This window comes from Pituophis catenifer, unplaced genomic scaffold (assembly GCF_029215685.1).
Source record: "Pituophis catenifer annectens isolate HBS135680 unplaced genomic scaffold, rPitCat1.0.hap2 SCAF_12, whole genome shotgun sequence".
Classification (NCBI taxonomy): Eukaryota; Metazoa; Chordata; class Lepidosauria; order Squamata; family Colubridae; genus Pituophis; species Pituophis catenifer.
The window spans coordinates 26,119,064-26,136,757 of record NW_027256892.1 but is presented as its reverse complement, the minus strand read 5'-3'; the positions used below and the strand labels follow the sequence as shown (position 1 = coordinate 26,136,757).

The 17,694-nt window shown below is 47.8% G+C and overlaps 3 protein-coding genes across 3 annotated transcripts; 2 read left to right on the top strand and 1 right to left on the bottom strand.

The window, feature by feature from the left end:
- Positions 1-185: 185 nt before the first annotated feature.
- Positions 186-2,973, bottom strand: LOC139323218 (nicotinamide N-methyltransferase-like). The gene is made up of 3 exons (XM_070952493.1): positions 2,801-2,973; positions 1,826-2,033; positions 186-787 (listed from the first exon to the last, which is right to left on the bottom strand). Exons 1-3 carry the CDS (start codon positions 2,946-2,948, stop codon positions 361-363), a joined length of 783 nt encoding a protein of 260 aa, XP_070808594.1. The 5' UTR covers positions 2,949-2,973; the 3' UTR covers positions 186-360.
- Positions 2,974-10,085: 7,112 nt separating this feature from the next.
- On the top strand, positions 10,086-13,024 carry LOC139323023 (nicotinamide N-methyltransferase-like). Its single transcript, XM_070952210.1, has 3 exons — positions 10,086-10,411; positions 11,179-11,386; positions 12,428-13,024. The coding sequence occupies exons 1-3, from the start codon at positions 10,264-10,266 to the stop codon at positions 12,852-12,854; spliced, it is 783 nt and encodes a 260-aa protein (XP_070808311.1). The 5' UTR covers positions 10,086-10,263; the 3' UTR covers positions 12,855-13,024.
- An 869-nt stretch (positions 13,025-13,893) lies between these two features.
- On the top strand, positions 13,894-16,610 carry LOC139323137 (nicotinamide N-methyltransferase-like). The gene is made up of 3 exons (XM_070952362.1): positions 13,894-14,095; positions 14,642-14,849; positions 16,184-16,610. Exons 1-3 carry the CDS (start codon positions 13,942-13,944, stop codon positions 16,608-16,610), a joined length of 789 nt encoding a protein of 262 aa, XP_070808463.1. The 5' UTR covers positions 13,894-13,941.
- The last annotated feature ends 1,084 nt before the right edge of the window (positions 16,611-17,694 follow it).

Genomic DNA, 17,694 nt, shown 5'->3' with positions numbered 1-17,694 from the left:
TAGCTCTGACTTGGAGGAGAGCAGCCACAGAGAGGGCCACCCCTCGGCCACTGGGAGGGTAGCCAGGAAGAAGGGTGGGCAGCCTCAGAATGGGCAGGGCTGAGGGCAGTCCAGGGCAACACATGCCCAGAGAATCCACGTACTTAGGAAACACAACACAAGGAAAGCAGAAGCCAACACACATAGAGAGAGGCAAGGTGTTACTTTATTACACACAGAGCCATTTGCCAGATGCCTACTAGGAAAGGCAAGAAAAAGAGCATAGAAGCCATGTTGTCTGTGCTTTCCCTAACTTGTATAACAGATTCATTATGATGGTTGGGGAAATCTCTGGGTGTTACATTAACAGCTGTCTAACTTTCATGGGCTGCATTTCTGGGCAAGAAGGATGCACAGTTTCTTCCCATCAGCTAGAGAAGGGGGGATGTTGACCCTGGTCTCCTCAATCCACTTAATGACAAAGCCAGCTTGTCTCACTGCCTCTTCGACCATCTCCTTCTCCAAGTAGAGGGCAGAGAACCTGTGTTGACCCACCATGTAGTAATGCTCCTCAAGCGTTGAATGAAAGAGAAGGTGCCCCCCTGGTTTCAGGAGGGAACTGATGTTCCTGAAGGCCGATCGGTAGGTGGGGATGTCTTTGCAAGCCCCATCGAAGCACAAACTGGAGAGCAGGCAATCTACAGGAGGAAGAACTAGCGGGGCCAAAGGGTTGGGTTGGGTCACATCGCATTTCAGGTACCGCTTGACAGCTCTTCGGACTTTCTCTTCCTTCTCTGGCCATTTTTCCCTGGGGGGAAAGACAGGAAGAATGTGACCTGCCTACCACCAGGCCTTGGTCACTCTGGAGTTGCCCTTCTTTTCATGGCTGGAGATAAATCAGGTTTCCCAGGTCTGCTGTCCTTCAAAAACAGAAAAGATCGTCTTTCTAGAAAACCTCCTTCTTGCCTGGATTCAAATATCAATCTGGAAAAGCCAAGGACCGTATTCCTCAACCTTGGGAAGTCTTAAGATATATGAGCTTCAGATCCCAAAATTTCCCAACCACTACAAGGAACATTCAATTAAGGTTGGGTCCCCATGTAGCTGCCACCACAGTCACCGCAGTCCCCAATCTTCATCTTGGCACTACCTACCTGACAGATGGAGAGGACACTATAAATTATTTCAATAAATGAATAATGAGCCATTGTGACTACGTCATCCTAAAAATCCCATGATTTAAGGTCAGGATGGAAATAGGTGATGGCAGCCTTTCTGTCATGAAGTCTCCTCTCTCTCTCATTTTAGGGTTGCTGTGGAAACGGTCAGTTTATGTGTTCAGTTAATCCCTTCCTGAGCAGCACATGGATTCCCACTGCCTTTCTCCAGTAGGAAGTGGCTGGAAAAGAACCACTCGGACCCAGAGAAGACATGGACCATTGAGGAGGAGATGACCCTGCAGGTCCTTCTGAAGCACTGCAGAAGAATTGAAACAGAGACTGAGCCTGGAAGAATTGAGTCACCACTCCCCATTTGCCCAGGAGAGACAGTGAACGGGTTTCAAATTTGCTTTCTTACCACAGTGGGCACATCTCTATCAGCAGAATCTAGTGAAGCTGAAAAGAGAGTCCCTTTTGGTGCTTCAATGTGGACTCTTCTGGTCTGCACAATTATTCCCCTGTTAAGCTCCCGATTGCAAAACCTCTCCTGCTGCATTTTCATACATGGACAGATTAGCCAAAGTTGAAAGAAAAGGATCTGGATGCCTTCTCTAGTTCTAGAATCTTAATTAATCTTATAGTCTTAAAGACTTTCAAAGGAAAAGCTACGTTCTTCCTCTACCTACCTGTCTCCCTCCAGCTCACAGACGTATTTCACGATGGGGGTCCAGTCAAAAGCCCCTGGCTCCTTCTTCAGCCATCGCTGCACCTCCTCCCAGTTCTGGACAATGTAATCACTGGCTATGATCTCTCGGAAGGACTCGCAGGCGGAGAGGAACTGGTGGATGGTTGGCCCGCTGCCAATGTCGATCAGGGTGTCTCCCTTGATGCCATCTGGAGCCCATCAAGCCAAATGCAGAATTTTTCAAGGTCAGCCTTCTTTGGGTTCTTCCTATCTGCTATTCTGCACGCTGGTACCTATTTTCCCATCTGAGCTGCCCCAGAAGAAGCACCAGAAACCCTTCAAAGAACTTCCTGGAGGCCACCCGATCACATGACAACAACCCTTCTCTTCTTTGCATTCCCATGAACCTGTTTCCAACCCGGCCATTTGCTCATTTCTCAAGAAGAACACACATGTGAAAACTTTTGTCCACAAGACAATTGTCTGTAAACTGTTTCAACTCCTCCTGGATATGCAGGAGACCCTATCATTCTGGACAAATGTCTGTCTAATGCGTTCTTAAAAACCTCCCGTAATGGAGCACCCACAACTTCTGGTGGCAAGCTGTTCCACTGGTTAATTGTTCTCACTGTTAGGAAGCTTCTCCTTAATTCCAGATTGCTTCTCTCCTTGATTAGTTTCCATCTATTGTTTCTTGTTCTGCTTTCTGGTACCCTAGCCTTTCTCTTCGCTAGATTAGACATTCCCAATTCCTGCAACCATTCATCGTATGTTTTAGCCTCCATCCCCCTCTTCTATGCTCTCTTTCTAGAGTCTCAACATCTGTTTTATATCATGGTGACCAAAACTGGATCCCCCATTCCAAGGGTGAATATGAACGAAAGAGCTTGCGTTGTGCCTCCTGGCTCCTCCTGACCTTCTCTGACCAACAAGCATTCCTCACCTTGAGGTGAAAATTGAGAAAGTCACCACTTACCTAGGCTGAATGCCCTGTGAGCCGCTTTCAGGAAACAGGTTAAAATTTGATCATCTTCAACGTTAAGTTTATAATATGTTTCCAGATAATCTTTGGGAAGAAAATTCTCAACATAGAACTCTCCCTCTGTGAAAAGCTCCTCCATCATCCTAGAAAGTCTTTTGCCAACTGCTTTCAAGGTCTGAGCTTTATCATATTTTTATCTTGGTTAGCTCCACCCCGATTGCCGGCTGCAGCCTGATCATTTTGCCCACTGCCTGCCAACTGATTTGAAGCCAGGACCTGGGCTGTCCTCTCCCTTTTATGCAATCAGATGTTCTCCCTTGGAAAAGAGTCAGCAGAAGGCCTCCTTCCTCTCCCATCAAAGGAGGGGAGTGGGTCCTCTTGTCAGAGAGCAGGAGAGGCCTGGCAGAGAATAGGGTCTTTGGGGCCAGGTCTTCAAAGATCCTGCTCTGATCACCCTACAGAGCAGAGTGTCTTTTGGGGTCTTTTGGGAGACGGAGGCGGGAAGTGGAAGGGGGTTTGGGTTAGGGTAAGAGGAGTGGACTTCAACACTCAGAATTTCACCCCTGATGTGGGAATGTAAAATCTAATATAATCTGATCTAAGCTCCTTGGAGATGCCCTCCAAAACCAGATATGCATGGACTGCTCAGCTCTGCATAAACCCATCAGTCTTCTCCTTTGGCACCAAAACTTGGCCAACCGACTGCCTCTTCTAGGCACGAGTGAAGAAGGTAGCCTGGCCCTTGCCTTGTTCTGCCTCTTTGCCAGCTGTGGTTCCTTTTTTTTTCTTTTATTGCAAAAGTTTTACATTACATGAAAAAAGGGGTGAAAATGTAAAATGCCAGCTGTGGTTCCTTGTCCTGACCTGCTTCACAACTTCTGCTTCTGCAGATTGCAGCATCCTTAAGAAATGGGCAGCCTGAGCCATGCCAAGGGGCAGGGGCTTTATCAAGGTGGAGGAGCAGATTGATTTATCAGCCTAAACCAGCTGCTTTGCAAATCAGCCTCCCCCGTCTCCTGGAAGGACCCCACCTGCAGACAAACTCTGCAGAATCTCTCAGCTGGAAACACAGATGGTCCTTCCTGGCCAAAGAACCAGAGAGCAATATGTTTGCCCCAACCTTGCGAGAGCCAGATGTGTGTGGGAGACATTTAGAGGTGGGGCCCTGGGCAGAGGCAAAGCGCGTAAGACCAAGAGGGCTGAAGAAGGCTGCCCTCTCACCTCCCAGTGGCCAGCGGTGGCCCCATTGCTGATCTGACTCTGCTTTTGAACTGGCTGATCATTTGGGGCAGCAGAGAGAGAGGGATGGGTGACTCTGACTTGGAGGAGATGAGTGGCTGGAGGCACAGAGAGGGCCACCCCCAGCCAGTGGCAGGGTAGCCAGGAAGAAGGGAATGCCATCTCAGGGCAGGGCTGAGGGCAGTCCAGGGCAACACATGCCCAGAGAATCCACGTATATAGAAAACAGAGAAACACAACACAAGGAAAGCAGAAACCAACACACACACACAGAGGCAAGGTGTTACTTTATTACACACAGAGCCATTTGCCAGATGCCTATTCGGAAAGGCATGGAAAAGAGCATAGAAGCCATGTTGTCTGTGCTTTCTCTAACTGGTATAACAAAATCGTTATGATGGTTGGGGAAATCTCTGGGTGTTACGTTGACAGCTGTCTAAATTTCATGGGCTACGTTTCTGGGCAAGAAGGATGCACAGCTTCTTCCCATCAGCTAGAGAAGGGGGGATGTTGATCCTGGTCTCCTCAATCCACTCAATAACAAAGCCAGCCTGCCTCACTGCCTCTTCTATAACCTCCTTCTCCAAGTAGAGGACAGAGAACCTGTGTTGGCCCACCATGTAGTAATGCTCCTCAAGGTTGAATGAAAGAGAAGATGCCCCCCTGGTTTCAGGAGGGAACTGATGTTCCTGAAGGCCGATCGGTAGGTGGGGATGTCTTTGCAAGCTGAATCAAAGTGCAAACTGGAGAGCAGGCAATCTGCAGGAGGAAGAACCAGCGGGGCCAAAGGGTTGGGTTGGGTTACATCACATTTCAGGTATTGCTTGACAGCTCTTCAGACTTTCTCTTCCTTCTCTGGCCATTTTTCCCTGGGGGAAAAGACAGGAAGAATGTGACCTGCCTACCTCCAAGCCTTGGTCACTCTGGAGTTGCCCTTCTTTTTATGAATGGAGATAGGTCAGATTTCTCAGGTCTGCTATCCTTCAAAAACAGGAAATCCCTTGTCTCTAAAAAATTTCCTTCTTGGCTCTGTCTGAGTTAGTCTCGTGCGGATCACAAAGAGCCTGAAATCCAACCTGGTTAAGCAGAACTACTTTATTTTGCCGCTACAAAGTCCAGTCCGCAGAACACAGAGTGTGCACATTCAAAGTCAGCGCAGAGAGCTTCTGCCTCTCCGCGCTTTTTAAACCCATTAGCTGGGCTGGCTAGCCACCATCCGGCAGCCAAATCCACCCCCTCAGCTGTTCAGTGGGTTTTTGAAATACCCGCCCAGCGCGGCTCCGCGGTGGTCTGTGAGGGCTCGGAATCCGCTCTGCAATCACTCACCCACCGTCCGCTGGCTGAAGCTTGTTCCAGTGGTGAAATCTGAACTGGTTTACTACTGGTTCGCTAGCCACACATGTGCCAAACATTCACTGTGTGTGCACACACATAGTGCGCACCAAAGGAAGGCTTGGAAAGGTAAGTAGAACAGCACGCATGTGGGTGACGGGGTGATTAGCTGTGGCACACGTGGAAACCTTTTTAAAAACTTTTTAAAAGCATTTTTTACTACTGGCTCAGGTGAATAGGTAGTAAAAAAAAAAGTTCCGACAATCGCGCGGTGCAGCTTTGATCATAAGAGCCTTTTTTTTTTTTACTTTTTTAAAGCATTTTTTACTACCTATTCACCTGAGCCAGTGGTAAAAAAAATGCCTAAAAAGTAAAAAAAAAAAAAAAGTTCCGACGATCGAGGGTTGCTCAGCTGATCGTTGTAAGTTTTTTTTTTACATTTTTTACTACTGGTTCAGCAAACCAGTAGCATATTTTATTACCGGTTCGGGCGAACCGGCCCGAACTGGTAGCATTTCACCCCTGGTTTGTTCCCACCACCTGCCCTGTCAATCTTGCTGGTCACCGGGTCACGCGCTTCCCCACAAGGTATGTCGAGTTCTAGATTGGGACTCGACACTCCTTCTTGCCTCGGTTCAAATATCAGTCTGGAAAGGTCAAGGACTGTGTTCCTTCACTTTGGCAGCAATTAGGGTGTATGGCTTTCAACTCCCAGAATTCCCCAGACAGCACAAGGAACCCTGGTCTGAGGTTGGGTCCCCATGTAGCTGCCAGCACGATCACCAATCTTTGTCTTGGTACTTCACAGATGATGAGGATGCTGAAAATTATTTCAATCAATTAATAATAGCCTAGTGTGACTATCCAAATATCCAAGAAGGAAATTTTCTAGAAAGAAGGGATTTCCTGTTTTTGACCTGGGAAATCTGACCTATCTCCATCCATAAAAAGAAGGGCAACTCCAGAGTGACCAAGGTTTGGAGGTAGGCAAGTCACATTCTTCCTTTCTTTTCCCCCCAGGGAAAAATGGCCAGAGAAGGAAGAGAAAGTCCGAAGAGCCGTCAAGCAGTACCTGAAATGCGATGTGACCCAACCCAACCCTTTGGCCCCACTGGTTCTTCCACCTGCAGATTGCCTGCTCTCCTGTTTTTGCTTTGAATCAGCTTGCAAAGACATCCCCACCTACCAATCGGCCTTCAGGAACATCAGTTCCCTTCTGAAACCAGGGGGGCATCTTCTCTTTCATTCAATGCTTGAAACTAATTATTATATGGTGGGCCAACAAAAGTTCTTTGTCCTCTACTTGGAGAAGGAGATGGTCGAAGAGGCAATGAGACAGGCTGGCTTTGTCATTAAGTGGATTGAGGAGACCAGGGTCAACACCCCCCCTTCTGTAGGCGATGGGAAGAAGCTGTGCAACCTTCTTGCCCAGAAACGTAGTCCATGAAAATTAGCTGCCGATATAGCATCCAGAAGCATTCCCAACTATTGTAATGCATCTGTTATACCAGTTAGGGAAAGCACAGACAACATGGCTTCTGTGTTCTTTTCCTTGCCTTTCCTAATAGGCATCTGGCAAATGGCTCTGTGTGTAATAAAGTAACACCTTGCCTCTGTGTGTGTGTGTTGGTTTCTGCTTTCCTTGTGTTGTGTTTCTCTGTTTTCTATATACGTGGATTCTCTGGGCATGTGTTGCCCTGGACTGCCCTCAGCCCTGCCCTGAGATGGCATTCCCTTCTTCCTGGCTACCCTGCCACTGGCTGGGGGTGGCCCTCTCTGTGCCTCCAGCCACTCATCTCCTCCAAGTCAGAGTCACCCATCCCTCTCTCTCTGCTGCCCCAAATGATCAGCCAGTTCAAAAGCAGAGTCAGATCAGCAATGGGGCCACCGCTGGCCACTGGGAGGTGAGAGGGCAGCCTTCTTCAGCCCTCTTGGTCTTACGCGCTTTGCCTCTGCCCAGGGCCCCACCTCTAAATGTCTCCCCCACACATCTGGCTCTCGCAAGGTTGGGGCAAACATATTGCTCTCTGGTTCTTTGGCCAGGAAGGACCATCTGTGTTTCCAGCTGAGAGATTCTGCAGAGTTTGTCTGCAGGTGGGGTCCTTCCAGGAGACGGGGGAGGCTGATTTGCAAAGCAGCTGGTTTAGGCTGATAAACCAATCTGCTCCTCCACCTTGATAAAGCCCCTGCCCCTTTGCATGCCTCAGGCTGCCCCATTTCTTAAGGATGCTGCAATCTGCAGAAGCAGAAATTGTGGAGCAGGTCAGGATAAGGAACCGCAGCTGGCAAAGAGGCAGAATAAGGCAGGGGCCAGGCTACCTTCCTGTACTCGTGCCTAGAAGTGGCAGATGGTTGGCAAAGGTTTTGGTGCCAAAGGAGAAGAATGATGGGTTGGTGCAGTGCTGAGCTATCCATGCATATCTGGTTTTGGAGGGCATCTCAAGGAGCTTAGATCAGATCAGATAATATTAGATTTTACATTCTCACATCAGGGGTGAAATTCTGAGAGTTGAAGTCCACTCCTCTTAAAGTTGCCAGGGTTGAGAAATGCTGATCTACCTGTTCTGGACTTAAGTGCAGGAGAGTCGTAAAGCAGAAGCTGAAAAAGATGCTACTCCCTAGTTGCTATAATTAGCAGCTCTTTTGGAGCCAATAAGCAGGAAACAAGGGATAGGCTGATTAGGGCAAACATTGGGAGGGGAGCTGTTTTCAGAAATCAACTTGGAATTCAGAATTCAGAAAAGAAAGGGAAGAGAGTGTCAGGGTTCCAAGTAACACCCCCAACGAAATCAAACTCTGTGGCTTGAAGTTTGCCAAAGCTAACTTTTATTAGAGATGTCATATTGGCACATCTGGGAAAACCCAAATCTGAAAGCTTCCGGGTTTTCCACACCCACAAGAAAGTTCAAGACCTTGCCCACATCTCCCACATGTCCACCACAGCTCCAATCAGTTCTTTCCCGAACAGAAGACATCCCTCCAATTTCTCCTTTGCACAGCTGCCGGACATCAAGACTTGAACTTCTCTTAGAGCAGTTTGTTATGGCTATCTCTACTTCACTCATGCAATCCCCCCCTCCCAACGTCCCACGGTATAAGTGTGGCAGGCCTGGATCCTCAAGGCACACAGGTAATATGGCTTCGAGGCATGATGATTATATTATAAGCAACTGTGTTCTCTTCGCTGATTATGTAAAACTATTTAACACCACTGATAATGTTACTACTCTTCAAAAAGACCTTGACTTTGTGTCGGAATGGCCAAACAATTGGCGACTCCAAATCTCAACCCAAAAATGCCCTGTCTTACACATTGGCAAAAAGAATAAGAATACAAAATACAAGCTGAGTGGACATGACCTTGTAGATAACCCTCACTCTGTCAAGGACTTTGAAGTACTCATTTCTAATGATCTAAGTGCCAAAGCCCACTGTAACAACATTGCCAAAAAGGCACTAAGAGTTGTAAACTTAATCTTACCTAGCTTCTTCTCCGGTAATATCACACTACTAACCGGAGCATACAAAACATTTGCTAGACCAATTCTCGAATACAGCTCATCTGTCTGGAACCCGCACTGCATATTCGACATTAATACAATTGAGCGTGTCCAGAGATATTTCATAAGAAGAGTCCTCCACTCCTCTGCTCACAACAGAATAACTTATGCCACCAGACTTGAAATTCTGGGCTTAGACAATTTAGAATTACGGCACTTTCGAACTGATCTAACTGTAGTATATAAAATTATCTGATACAATGTCCTACCTGTCAATGACTACTTCAGCTTCAACCACAACAACAGACAAGCACATAACAGATACAAACTCAAGGTAAACCACTCCAAACTCGATTGCAGAAAATATGACTTCAGCAACAGAGGGGTCAATGCCTGGAATGCACTAACTGACTCTATGGTCTCATCCCAAAACCCCCAAAATTTTAACCTAAGACTGTCTACTGTTGACTTCACCCCATTCCTAAGAGGTCTGTAAGTGCCTACTGTCCCTGTCCTAATATTTCCTCTATTTGTATTCATTTTATGTATTCAATTCATGTTTATACTTATATATATTATCTAATATGTATTTGACAAATCTATATAAATAAAAATATAAATGTTTGTTTGTACATAACCGCACATCTCCCGTGGGGGAGAGAGAGAGACATATAGAGAGATACAGAGGGGAGAGAGAGAGACAGAGAGATACAGAGAGAGCGGGAGAGAGAGACATAGAGAGATACAGAGGGGGGAGAGAGAGACACAGAGAGAGATACAGAGAGAGGGGGAGAGAGAGAGACATAGAGAGATACAGGGGGAGAGAGAGAGAGACATAGAGAGATACAGATGGAGGGAGAGAGAGACATAGAGAGATACAAAGAGAGAGGAGGAGACAGAGAGGGAGGATTTTGTGGTTCCCATTGTTTTTTAGCAACCGGTTCTCTGCCCTAATCACCAGATGGGTAGACGTGGCTCGGGGGCTGTCATGTGACTGATGAAAGTGAGTGACGTCGAGTTGGCCATGCCCACCAAATGTTCGTGGAACATTTGGAACTTCAGCCTCGCTCTTTTAGCCCAGCAGAAGCACCAGACTGGGCCACAGCAACGCGTTGCCGGGTACAGCTAGTAAATAAATAAAAATATATAACTACTTACGCAATGGCAAAAAAAAAAAAGGGGGGGAGAGGGAGAGGGAGGGACAGCTCAGGTCCTGGCTTCAAATCAGTTGGCAGACAATGGGCAAAACGATCAGGCTGGAGGCTGCAACAGGGTGCTTTGTTGAGAAACCAATCCGTAAGAGAAATCAGGAGGTGGAGCTAACCAAGATAAAAATATGATAAAACTCACACCTTGAAAGCGGTTGGCGAAAGAGTTTCTGGGATTATGGAGGAGCCTTTCACAGAGGGAGAGTTCTACGCCGAGAATTTTCTTCCCAAAGATTATCTGGAAACATATTATAAAGTTAACCTTGATGATGATGATCAGATTTTAACCTTTTTCCTGAAAGGGGCCCACAGGGCATTCAGCCTAGGTAAGTGGTGACTTTCTCAATTTTCACCTCAAGGTGAGGAATGCTTGTTGGTCAGAGAAGGTCAGGAGGAGCCAGGAGGCACAACGCAAGCTCTTTCGTTCATATTCACCCTTGGAATGGGGGATCCAGTTTTGGTCACCATGATATAAAACAGATGTTGAGACTCTAGAAAGAGAGCATAGAAGAGGGGGATGGAGGCTAAAACATACGATGAATGGTTGCAGGAATTGGGAATGTCTAATCTAGCGAAGAGAAAGGCTAGGGTACCAGAAAGCAGAACAAGAAACAATAGATGGAAACTAATCAAGTAGAGAAGCAATCTGGAATTAAGGAGAAGCTTCCTAACAGTGAGAACAATTAACCAGTGGAACAGCTTGCCACCAGAAGTTGTGGGTGCTCCATTACTGGAGGTTTTTAAGAACGCATTAGACAGACATTTGTCCAGAATGATAGGGTCTCCTGCATATCCAGGAGGAGTTGAAACAGTTTACAGACAATTGTCTTGTGGACAAAAGTTTTCACATGTGTGTTCTTCTTGAGAAATGAGCAAATGGCCGGGTTGGAAACAGGTTCATGGGAATGCAAAGAAGAGAAGGGTTGTTGCCATGTGATTGGGTGGCCTCCAGGAAGTTCTTTGAAGGGTTTCTGGTGCTTCTTCTGGGGCAGCTCAGATGGGAAAATAGGTACCAGCGTGCAGAATAGCAGATAGGAAGAACCCAAAGAAGGCTGACCTTGAAAAATTCTGCATTTGGCTTGATGGGCTCCAGATGGCATCAAGGGAGACACCCTGATCGACATTGGCAGCGGGCCAACCATCCACCAGTTCCTCTCCGCCTGCGAGTCCTTCCGAGAGATCATAGCCAGTGATTACACTGACCAGAACCGGGAGGAGGTGCAGCGATGGCTGAAGAAGGAGCCGGGGGCTTTTGACTGGACTCCCGTCGTGAAATACGTCTGTGAGCTGGAGGGAGACAGGTAGGTAGAGGAAGAATGTAGCTTTTCCTTTGAAAGTCTTTAAGACTATAAGATTAATTAAGATTCTAGAACTAGAGAAGGCATCCAGATCCTTTTCTTTCAACTTTGGCTAATCTGTCCATGTATGAAAATGCAGCAGGAGAGGTTTTGCAATCGGGAGCTTAACAGGGGAATAATTGTGCAGACCAGAAGAGTCCACATTGAAGCACCAAAAGGGACTCTCTTTCAGGAAGCTTCACTAGATTCTGCTGAGAGAGATGTGCCCACTGTGGTAAGAAAGCAAATTTGAAACCCGTTCACTGTCTCTCCTGGGCAAATGGGGAGTGGTGACTCAATTCTTCCAGGCTCAGTCTCTGTTTCAATTCTTCTGCAGTGCTTCAGAAGGACCTGCAGGGTCATCTCCTCCTCAATGGTCCATGTCTTCTCTGGGTCCGAGTGGTTCTTTTCCAGCCACTTCCTACTGGAGAAAGGCAGTGGGAATCCATGTGCTGCTCAGGAAGGGACTAACTGAACACATAAATTGACCGTTTCCACAGCAACCCTAAGATGAGAGAGAGAGGAGACTTCATGACAGAAAGGCTGCCATCACCTATTTCCATCCTGACCTTAAATCATGGGATTTTTAGGATGACGTAGTCACAATGGCTCATTATTCATTTATTGAAATAATTTATAGTGTCCTCTCCATCTGTCAGGTAGGTAGTGCCAAGATGAAGATTGGGGACTGCGGTGTCTGTGGTGGCAGCCACATGGGGACCCAACCTTAATTGAATGTTCCTTATAGTGGTTGGGAAATTTTGGGATCTGAAGCTCATATATCTTAAGACTTCCCAAGGTTGAGGAATACGGTCCTTGGCTTTTCCAGACTGATATTTGAATCCAGGCAAGAAGGAGGTTTTCTAGAAAGACGATCTTTCCTGTTTTTGAAGGACCGCAGACTTGGGAAACCTGATTTATCTTCATCCATGAAAAGAAGGGCAACTCCAGAGTGACCAAGGTTTGGAGGTAGGCAGATCACATTCTTTCTGTCTTTCCCCCCAGGGAAAAATGGCCAGAGAAGGAAGAGAAAGTCCGAAGATCCATCAAGCGGTACCTGAAATGCGATGTGACCCAACCCAACCCTTTGGCCCCACTGGTTCTTCCTCCTGCGGATTGCCTGCTCTCCACTCTGTGCTTCGATGGGGCTTGCAAGGACATTCCCACCTACCAATCGGCCTTCAGGAACATCAGTTCCCTCCTGAAACCAGGGGGGCATCTTCTCTTTCATTCAACACTTGAAAGTAATTTTTATATGGTGGGCCAACGCAAGTTCTCTGCCCTCTACTTGGAGAAGGGGATGGTCGAAGAGGCAGTGAGACAGGCTGGCTTTGTCATTAAGTGGATTGAGGAGACCAGGATGAACATCCCCCCTTCTGTAGCCGATGGGAAGAAACTGTGCGTTCTTCTTGCCCAGAAATGTATCCCATGAAAGTTAGACAGCTGTCAACATAACACCCAGAGATTTCCCCAACCATCATAATGATTTTGTTATACCAGTTAGGGAAAGCACAGACATGGCTTCTATGCTCTTTTCCTTGCCTTTCCTAGTAGGCATCTGGCAAATGGCTCTGTGTGTAATAAAGTAACACCTTGCCTCTCTCTGTGTGTGTTGGCTTCTGCTTTCCTTGTGTTGTGTTTCCTAAGTACGTGGATTCTCTGGGCATGTGTTGCCCTGGGCTGCCCTCAGCCCTGCCCTTTCTGAGATGGCACTCCCTTCTTCCTGGCTACCCTCCCAGTGGCCGAGGGGTGGCCCTCTCTGTGGCTGCTCTCCTCCAAGTCAGAGCCACCCATCCCTCTCTCTCTGCTGCCCCAAATGACCAGCAATGCTGACCCATCTCCCACCGCTGGCTGCTGGGAGATGAGAGGGCAACCTTCCTCAGCCCACTTGCTCTTACCCACTTTACCTCTGCCCAGGACCCCACCTCTAGATGTCTCCCAAACACATCTGGCTCTCACGGAGTTGAGGAAAACATATTGCACTCCGGTTCTTTGGCCAGGCAGGGCCAGCGATGCTTCCAGCTGAGAGAGTCTGCTAGAGTTTGTCTGCAGGTGGGTTTTTTCCAGGACACGGGGGAAAATGCTTTGCAAAGCAGCTGCATGCCAGAGATAGTTCAGGATGATGAACCAATCCACTCCTCCACCTTGATAAGTCCTACAACCCTTGGCATGGCTCAGAGTGCCCACATGCACCCTTGTGCCAGGCAACTACCCCATGCAATCTGCAGAAGCAGAAATTGTGGAGCTGGTTGGGACAAGGAACTTCAGCTAGCAATGAGGCAGAACAAGGCAGGGGCCAGGCTACCTTCCTGTACTCGTGGCCCAAGCTGCCCTCCTGTACTCATGCCCAGAAGAGGCAACCGGTTAGACAGGTTTTGGTGCCAAAGGCAAAAAATGATGGGTTATTGAGGAATGTATCTGTAAAGATAGTCAGGAGGTGGAGCTCGCAAAACCAAAGTATAATAATCCTCAGAAGATGAAAGGACCAAGCAGAAGTCAGTAAAAGTCTATCTGGGAAGATGGAAGAGCCTTACACAGGGAAAGATTTTTACACTGAGCATTTTGATCCCAGAGACCATCTGGAAAAGTACTACAAAGTTAGCCTTGTGGATGAAGGAATGGGTCAGTTTCTCACCTTTTTGCTGAAAGGGGCCCACAGGGCATTCACCATAGGTAAGTCTTGACTTCCCCAATGTTCCCAAGGTGAGGGATGGTTGTTGATCTGAGATGGTCAGGAGGAGCCAAGAGGCAGATATCAAAGTCATGCTTTCATCTTCACAGTTCTGCAGATTGTAACCTGCACCACTTAGATGTCCTCTTGAGGGTACAAACAGCCAAGGAATGAAAGCAGCTTACAAAAGGCAGATGCCAAAATGGTCAAAAACATCCCTTCCAATCCTGTAATTTTATGCTCAATTACTTGAACTTTTCTGCAGACTGATCTGGAAATTAAACAGGAGGAGAAAGGTTTCCCCAATCTCTTTCCCATGTGTTTATTTCTTCCTAAGAGTGGGGAAACAGGTGGGTTGGGAACAGGTTCATGGGAATGCTAAGAAGGGAAGGGATTGCCAGGTGATCAGGATGCTCTTCAAAGGGCTTCTTGTGCTTCTGGGGCAGTTTAGATGGGGGAAATTGGAACCAGCATGCAGCATAGTAGATGTGAAGGATGCAAAGCAGACTGAGCTTGAAAAACTCTGTGGTTGGGTTGATGGGCTCCAGATGGCATCACGGGAGACACCCTGATCGACATTGGCAGTGGCGCATCCATCCACCAATTCCTCTCCGCCTCTGAGTCCTTCCGAGAGATCATAGCCACCGATTACACTGACCAGAACCGGGAAGAGATGCAGCGATGGCTGAAGAAGGAACCGGGGGCTTTTGACTGGACCCCCATCGTGAAATATGTCTGTGAACTGGAGGGAGACAGGTAGGTAGAGGAAGAACCTAGCTTTTCCTTTGAAAGTCTTTAAGACTATAAGATTAATTAAGATTCAACTAGAGAAGGCAGCCAGATCCTTTTCTTTCAACTTTGGCTAATCTGTCCATGTATGAAAATGCAGCAGGAGAGATTTTACAATCGGGAGGTTATCAGGGGAATAATTGTGCAGACCAGAAGAGTCCACATTGAAGAACCAAAAGAGACTCTCTTTCAGGAAGCTTCACTAGATTCTGCCGAGATTGAGACATAGCTTTTGTGTCCATTCTGCTAGGGAAAAAAAACAGTGGCAAGAAGCCCACAGTTTCTTCTGAGAAGATGGGAAGTGGAGAACCAGTTGTTCCAGACTTGGTCTCTGTTTTAAGTCTTCTGCAGGATCTGCAGAGTCCTCTCCTCCACAATGATCCATTTCTTCTTTGCATCTCCCCTTCCCAAGCTTTCACTCCTGGTGGGATATCTATCCATACAGGGTCATACACTCCATTGGCTTCCATCTGTTTCTTCTTGCATCGGACTCAGATAGATGAATAATCAAAGTTTGCAGCCTATTCAACCCTCCACACTTTGATGTTCTCCTCCTTGTTTTAATTGGCCCAAATGCCCGGTGGGCTCACCCTTTACTCTCGCCCATTAACCTGATAAGGCCACCAGTGGTTCTTCTCCTGCCACTTCCTATATTATACCCCCCTCCCCATATGTGAGGTAGGTGGTACCAAGACAAAGAGATTGGTGACTGCCATGGAAGCTACATGTCTGTAGCTTTCCATGGGGAACACTCAAGATTTGTACCCTTCATGTTGTCTGGGGAATTCTGGGAGTTGAAACCCATACATCTTAAGAGTGGCCAAGGTGGAGGAACACTGTCCTCAACTTTTCCAGACTGATTTTTGAATCCAGACAAGAAGGAAATTTTCTACAGAGAAGGGATTTCCTGTTTTTGAAGGACAGCAGATCTGGGAAACCTGACCTATCTCTATCCATAAAAAGAAGGACAACTCCAGAGTGACCAAGGTTTGGAGTAGTGGAGAAATCTAATTTTTTTTACTACTGGTTCTATAGGCGTGGCTTGGTGGGCGTAGTGTGGCTTGGTGGGCATGGCAGGGGAAGGATACTGCAAAATCCCCATTCCCCCCCACTCCTGGGGGAAGAATATTGCAAAATCTCCATTCCCACCCCAGTCTAGGGACAGGCAGAGGTGCCATTTGTCGGTTCTCCAAACTGCTCAAAATTTCTGCTACTGGTTCTCCATAAACTGTCAGAACCTGTTGGATTTCACCCCTGGTTTGGAGGTAGGTACATCATATTCTTCCTCTCTTTCTCCCCAGGGAAAAATGGCCAGAGAAGGAAGAGAAAGTCCGAAGAGCCGTCAAACGGTACCTGAAATGCGATGTGACCCAACCCAACCCTTTGGCCCCGCTGGTTCTTCCTCCTGTGGATTGTCTGCTCTCCAGTTTGTGCTTCGATGGGGCTTGCAAAGACATCCCCACCTACCGATCGGCCTTCAGGAACATCAGTTCCCTCCTGAAACCAGGGGGGCACCTCCTGTTTTATTCAACCCTTGAATCGCACTATTATATAGTTGGCCAACACAGGTTCTCTAACATTTACCTGGAAAAGGAGATGGTAGAAGAGGCAGTGAGACAGGCTGGCTTTGTTATTAAATGGATTGAGGAGACCAGGATCAACTGCCCCCCACCCAAAGCAGACGGGAAGGGGCGGTGCATCCTTCTTGCCCAGAAATGCAGTCCGTGAAAATTAGGCAGCTGTTGTGTAACACCCAGACTTGTCCAACCATTGTTATGATTTTGTTCCACAAGTTAGGGAAAACACATGGCACATGCCTCCTGGGATCCTTCTCATGCCTTTCCTAGAAGGCACATAGGAAACGGTGAAGAGGAAATGCCTCTGTGTGTAATAAAGTAACATCTTGCCTCTGTGTTTGTGTGTTGGTTTGTGCTTTCCTTGTGTTGTGTTTCTCTGTTTTCTATGTACGTGGATTCTCTGGGCATGTGTTGCCCTGGACTACCCTCAGCCCCGCCCTTTCTGAGGCTGGCCACCCTTCTTCCTGGCTACCCTCCCAGTGGCCGAGGGGTGGCCCTCTCTGTGGCTGCTCTCCTCCAAGTCAGAGCCACCCATCCCTCTCTCTCTGCTGCCCCAAATGACCGGCAATGCTGAGCCAGATCAGCCACAGGGCCACCTCTGGCTGCTGGGAGGTGAGAGGGCAGCCTTCCTCAGCCCCCTTGCTCTTACCCACTTTGCCTCTGCCCAGGACCCCACCTCTAAATGTCTCCCAAACACATCTGGCTCTCACAGGGTTGAGGAAAACATATTGCACTCCGGTTCCTTGGCCAGGCAGGGCCAGCGATGCTTCCAGCTGAGAGAGTCTGCTAGAGTTTGTCTGCAGGTGGGGTCTTTCCAGGACACGGGGGAGGATGCTTTGCAAAGCAGCTGCGTTCCAGAGCTGGTTCAGGATCATGAACCAATCCACTCTTCCACCTTGATAGGTCCCGTGACCCTTGGCATGGCTCAAACTGCCCACATGCACCCTTGTGCCAGGAACTGCCCCATGCAATCTGCAGAAGCAGAAATTGTGGAGCAGGTCGGGACAAGGAACTGCAGCTGGCAATGAGGCAGAACAAGGCAGGGGCCAGGCTACCTTCCTGTACTCGTGCCCAAAAGAGGCAGTTGGCCAAGTTTTGGTGCCAAAGGAGAAAAATGATGGGTTGGTGCAGAGCTGAGCTGCCTTTACTTGACAGTCAGTGTCTGCCAAGCTGATTTTGTGGCCCATTGGACGAGTGAGGCAGAAGTTTCTTTGGTGCCAAAGTTGCCTGCTCTT

What these genes read in the sequence shown, in the direction of transcription:
- LOC139323218 (XM_070952493.1), bottom strand. Translation starts at nt 2,948, where the DNA reads ATGATGGAGGAGCTTTTCACAGAGGGAGAGTTCTATGTTGAGAATTTT. An exon ending in TCACAGGGCATTCAGCCTAG is followed by an intron (nt 2,034 to 2,800) that starts GTAAGTGGTGAC and finishes GATGGGCTCCAG; the next exon opens with ATGGCATCAAGGGAGACACC. An exon ending in TGTGAGCTGGAGGGAGACAG is followed by an intron (nt 788 to 1,825) that starts GTAGGTAGAGGA and finishes CTTTCCCCCCAG; the next exon opens with GGAAAAATGGCCAGAGAAGG.
- LOC139323137 (XM_070952362.1), top strand. Translation starts at nt 13,942, where the DNA reads ATGGAAGAGCCTTACACAGGGAAAGATTTTTACACTGAGCATTTTGAT. An exon ending in CCACAGGGCATTCACCATAG is followed by an intron (nt 14,096 to 14,641) that starts GTAAGTCTTGAC and finishes GATGGGCTCCAG; the next exon opens with ATGGCATCACGGGAGACACC. An exon ending in TGTGAACTGGAGGGAGACAG is followed by an intron (nt 14,850 to 16,183) that starts GTAGGTAGAGGA and finishes CTTTCTCCCCAG; the next exon opens with GGAAAAATGGCCAGAGAAGG.
- LOC139323023 (XM_070952210.1), top strand. Translation starts at nt 10,264, where the DNA reads ATGGAGGAGCCTTTCACAGAGGGAGAGTTCTACGCCGAGAATTTTCTT. An exon ending in CCACAGGGCATTCAGCCTAG is followed by an intron (nt 10,412 to 11,178) that starts GTAAGTGGTGAC and finishes GATGGGCTCCAG; the next exon opens with ATGGCATCAAGGGAGACACC. An exon ending in TGTGAGCTGGAGGGAGACAG is followed by an intron (nt 11,387 to 12,427) that starts GTAGGTAGAGGA and finishes CTTTCCCCCCAG; the next exon opens with GGAAAAATGGCCAGAGAAGG.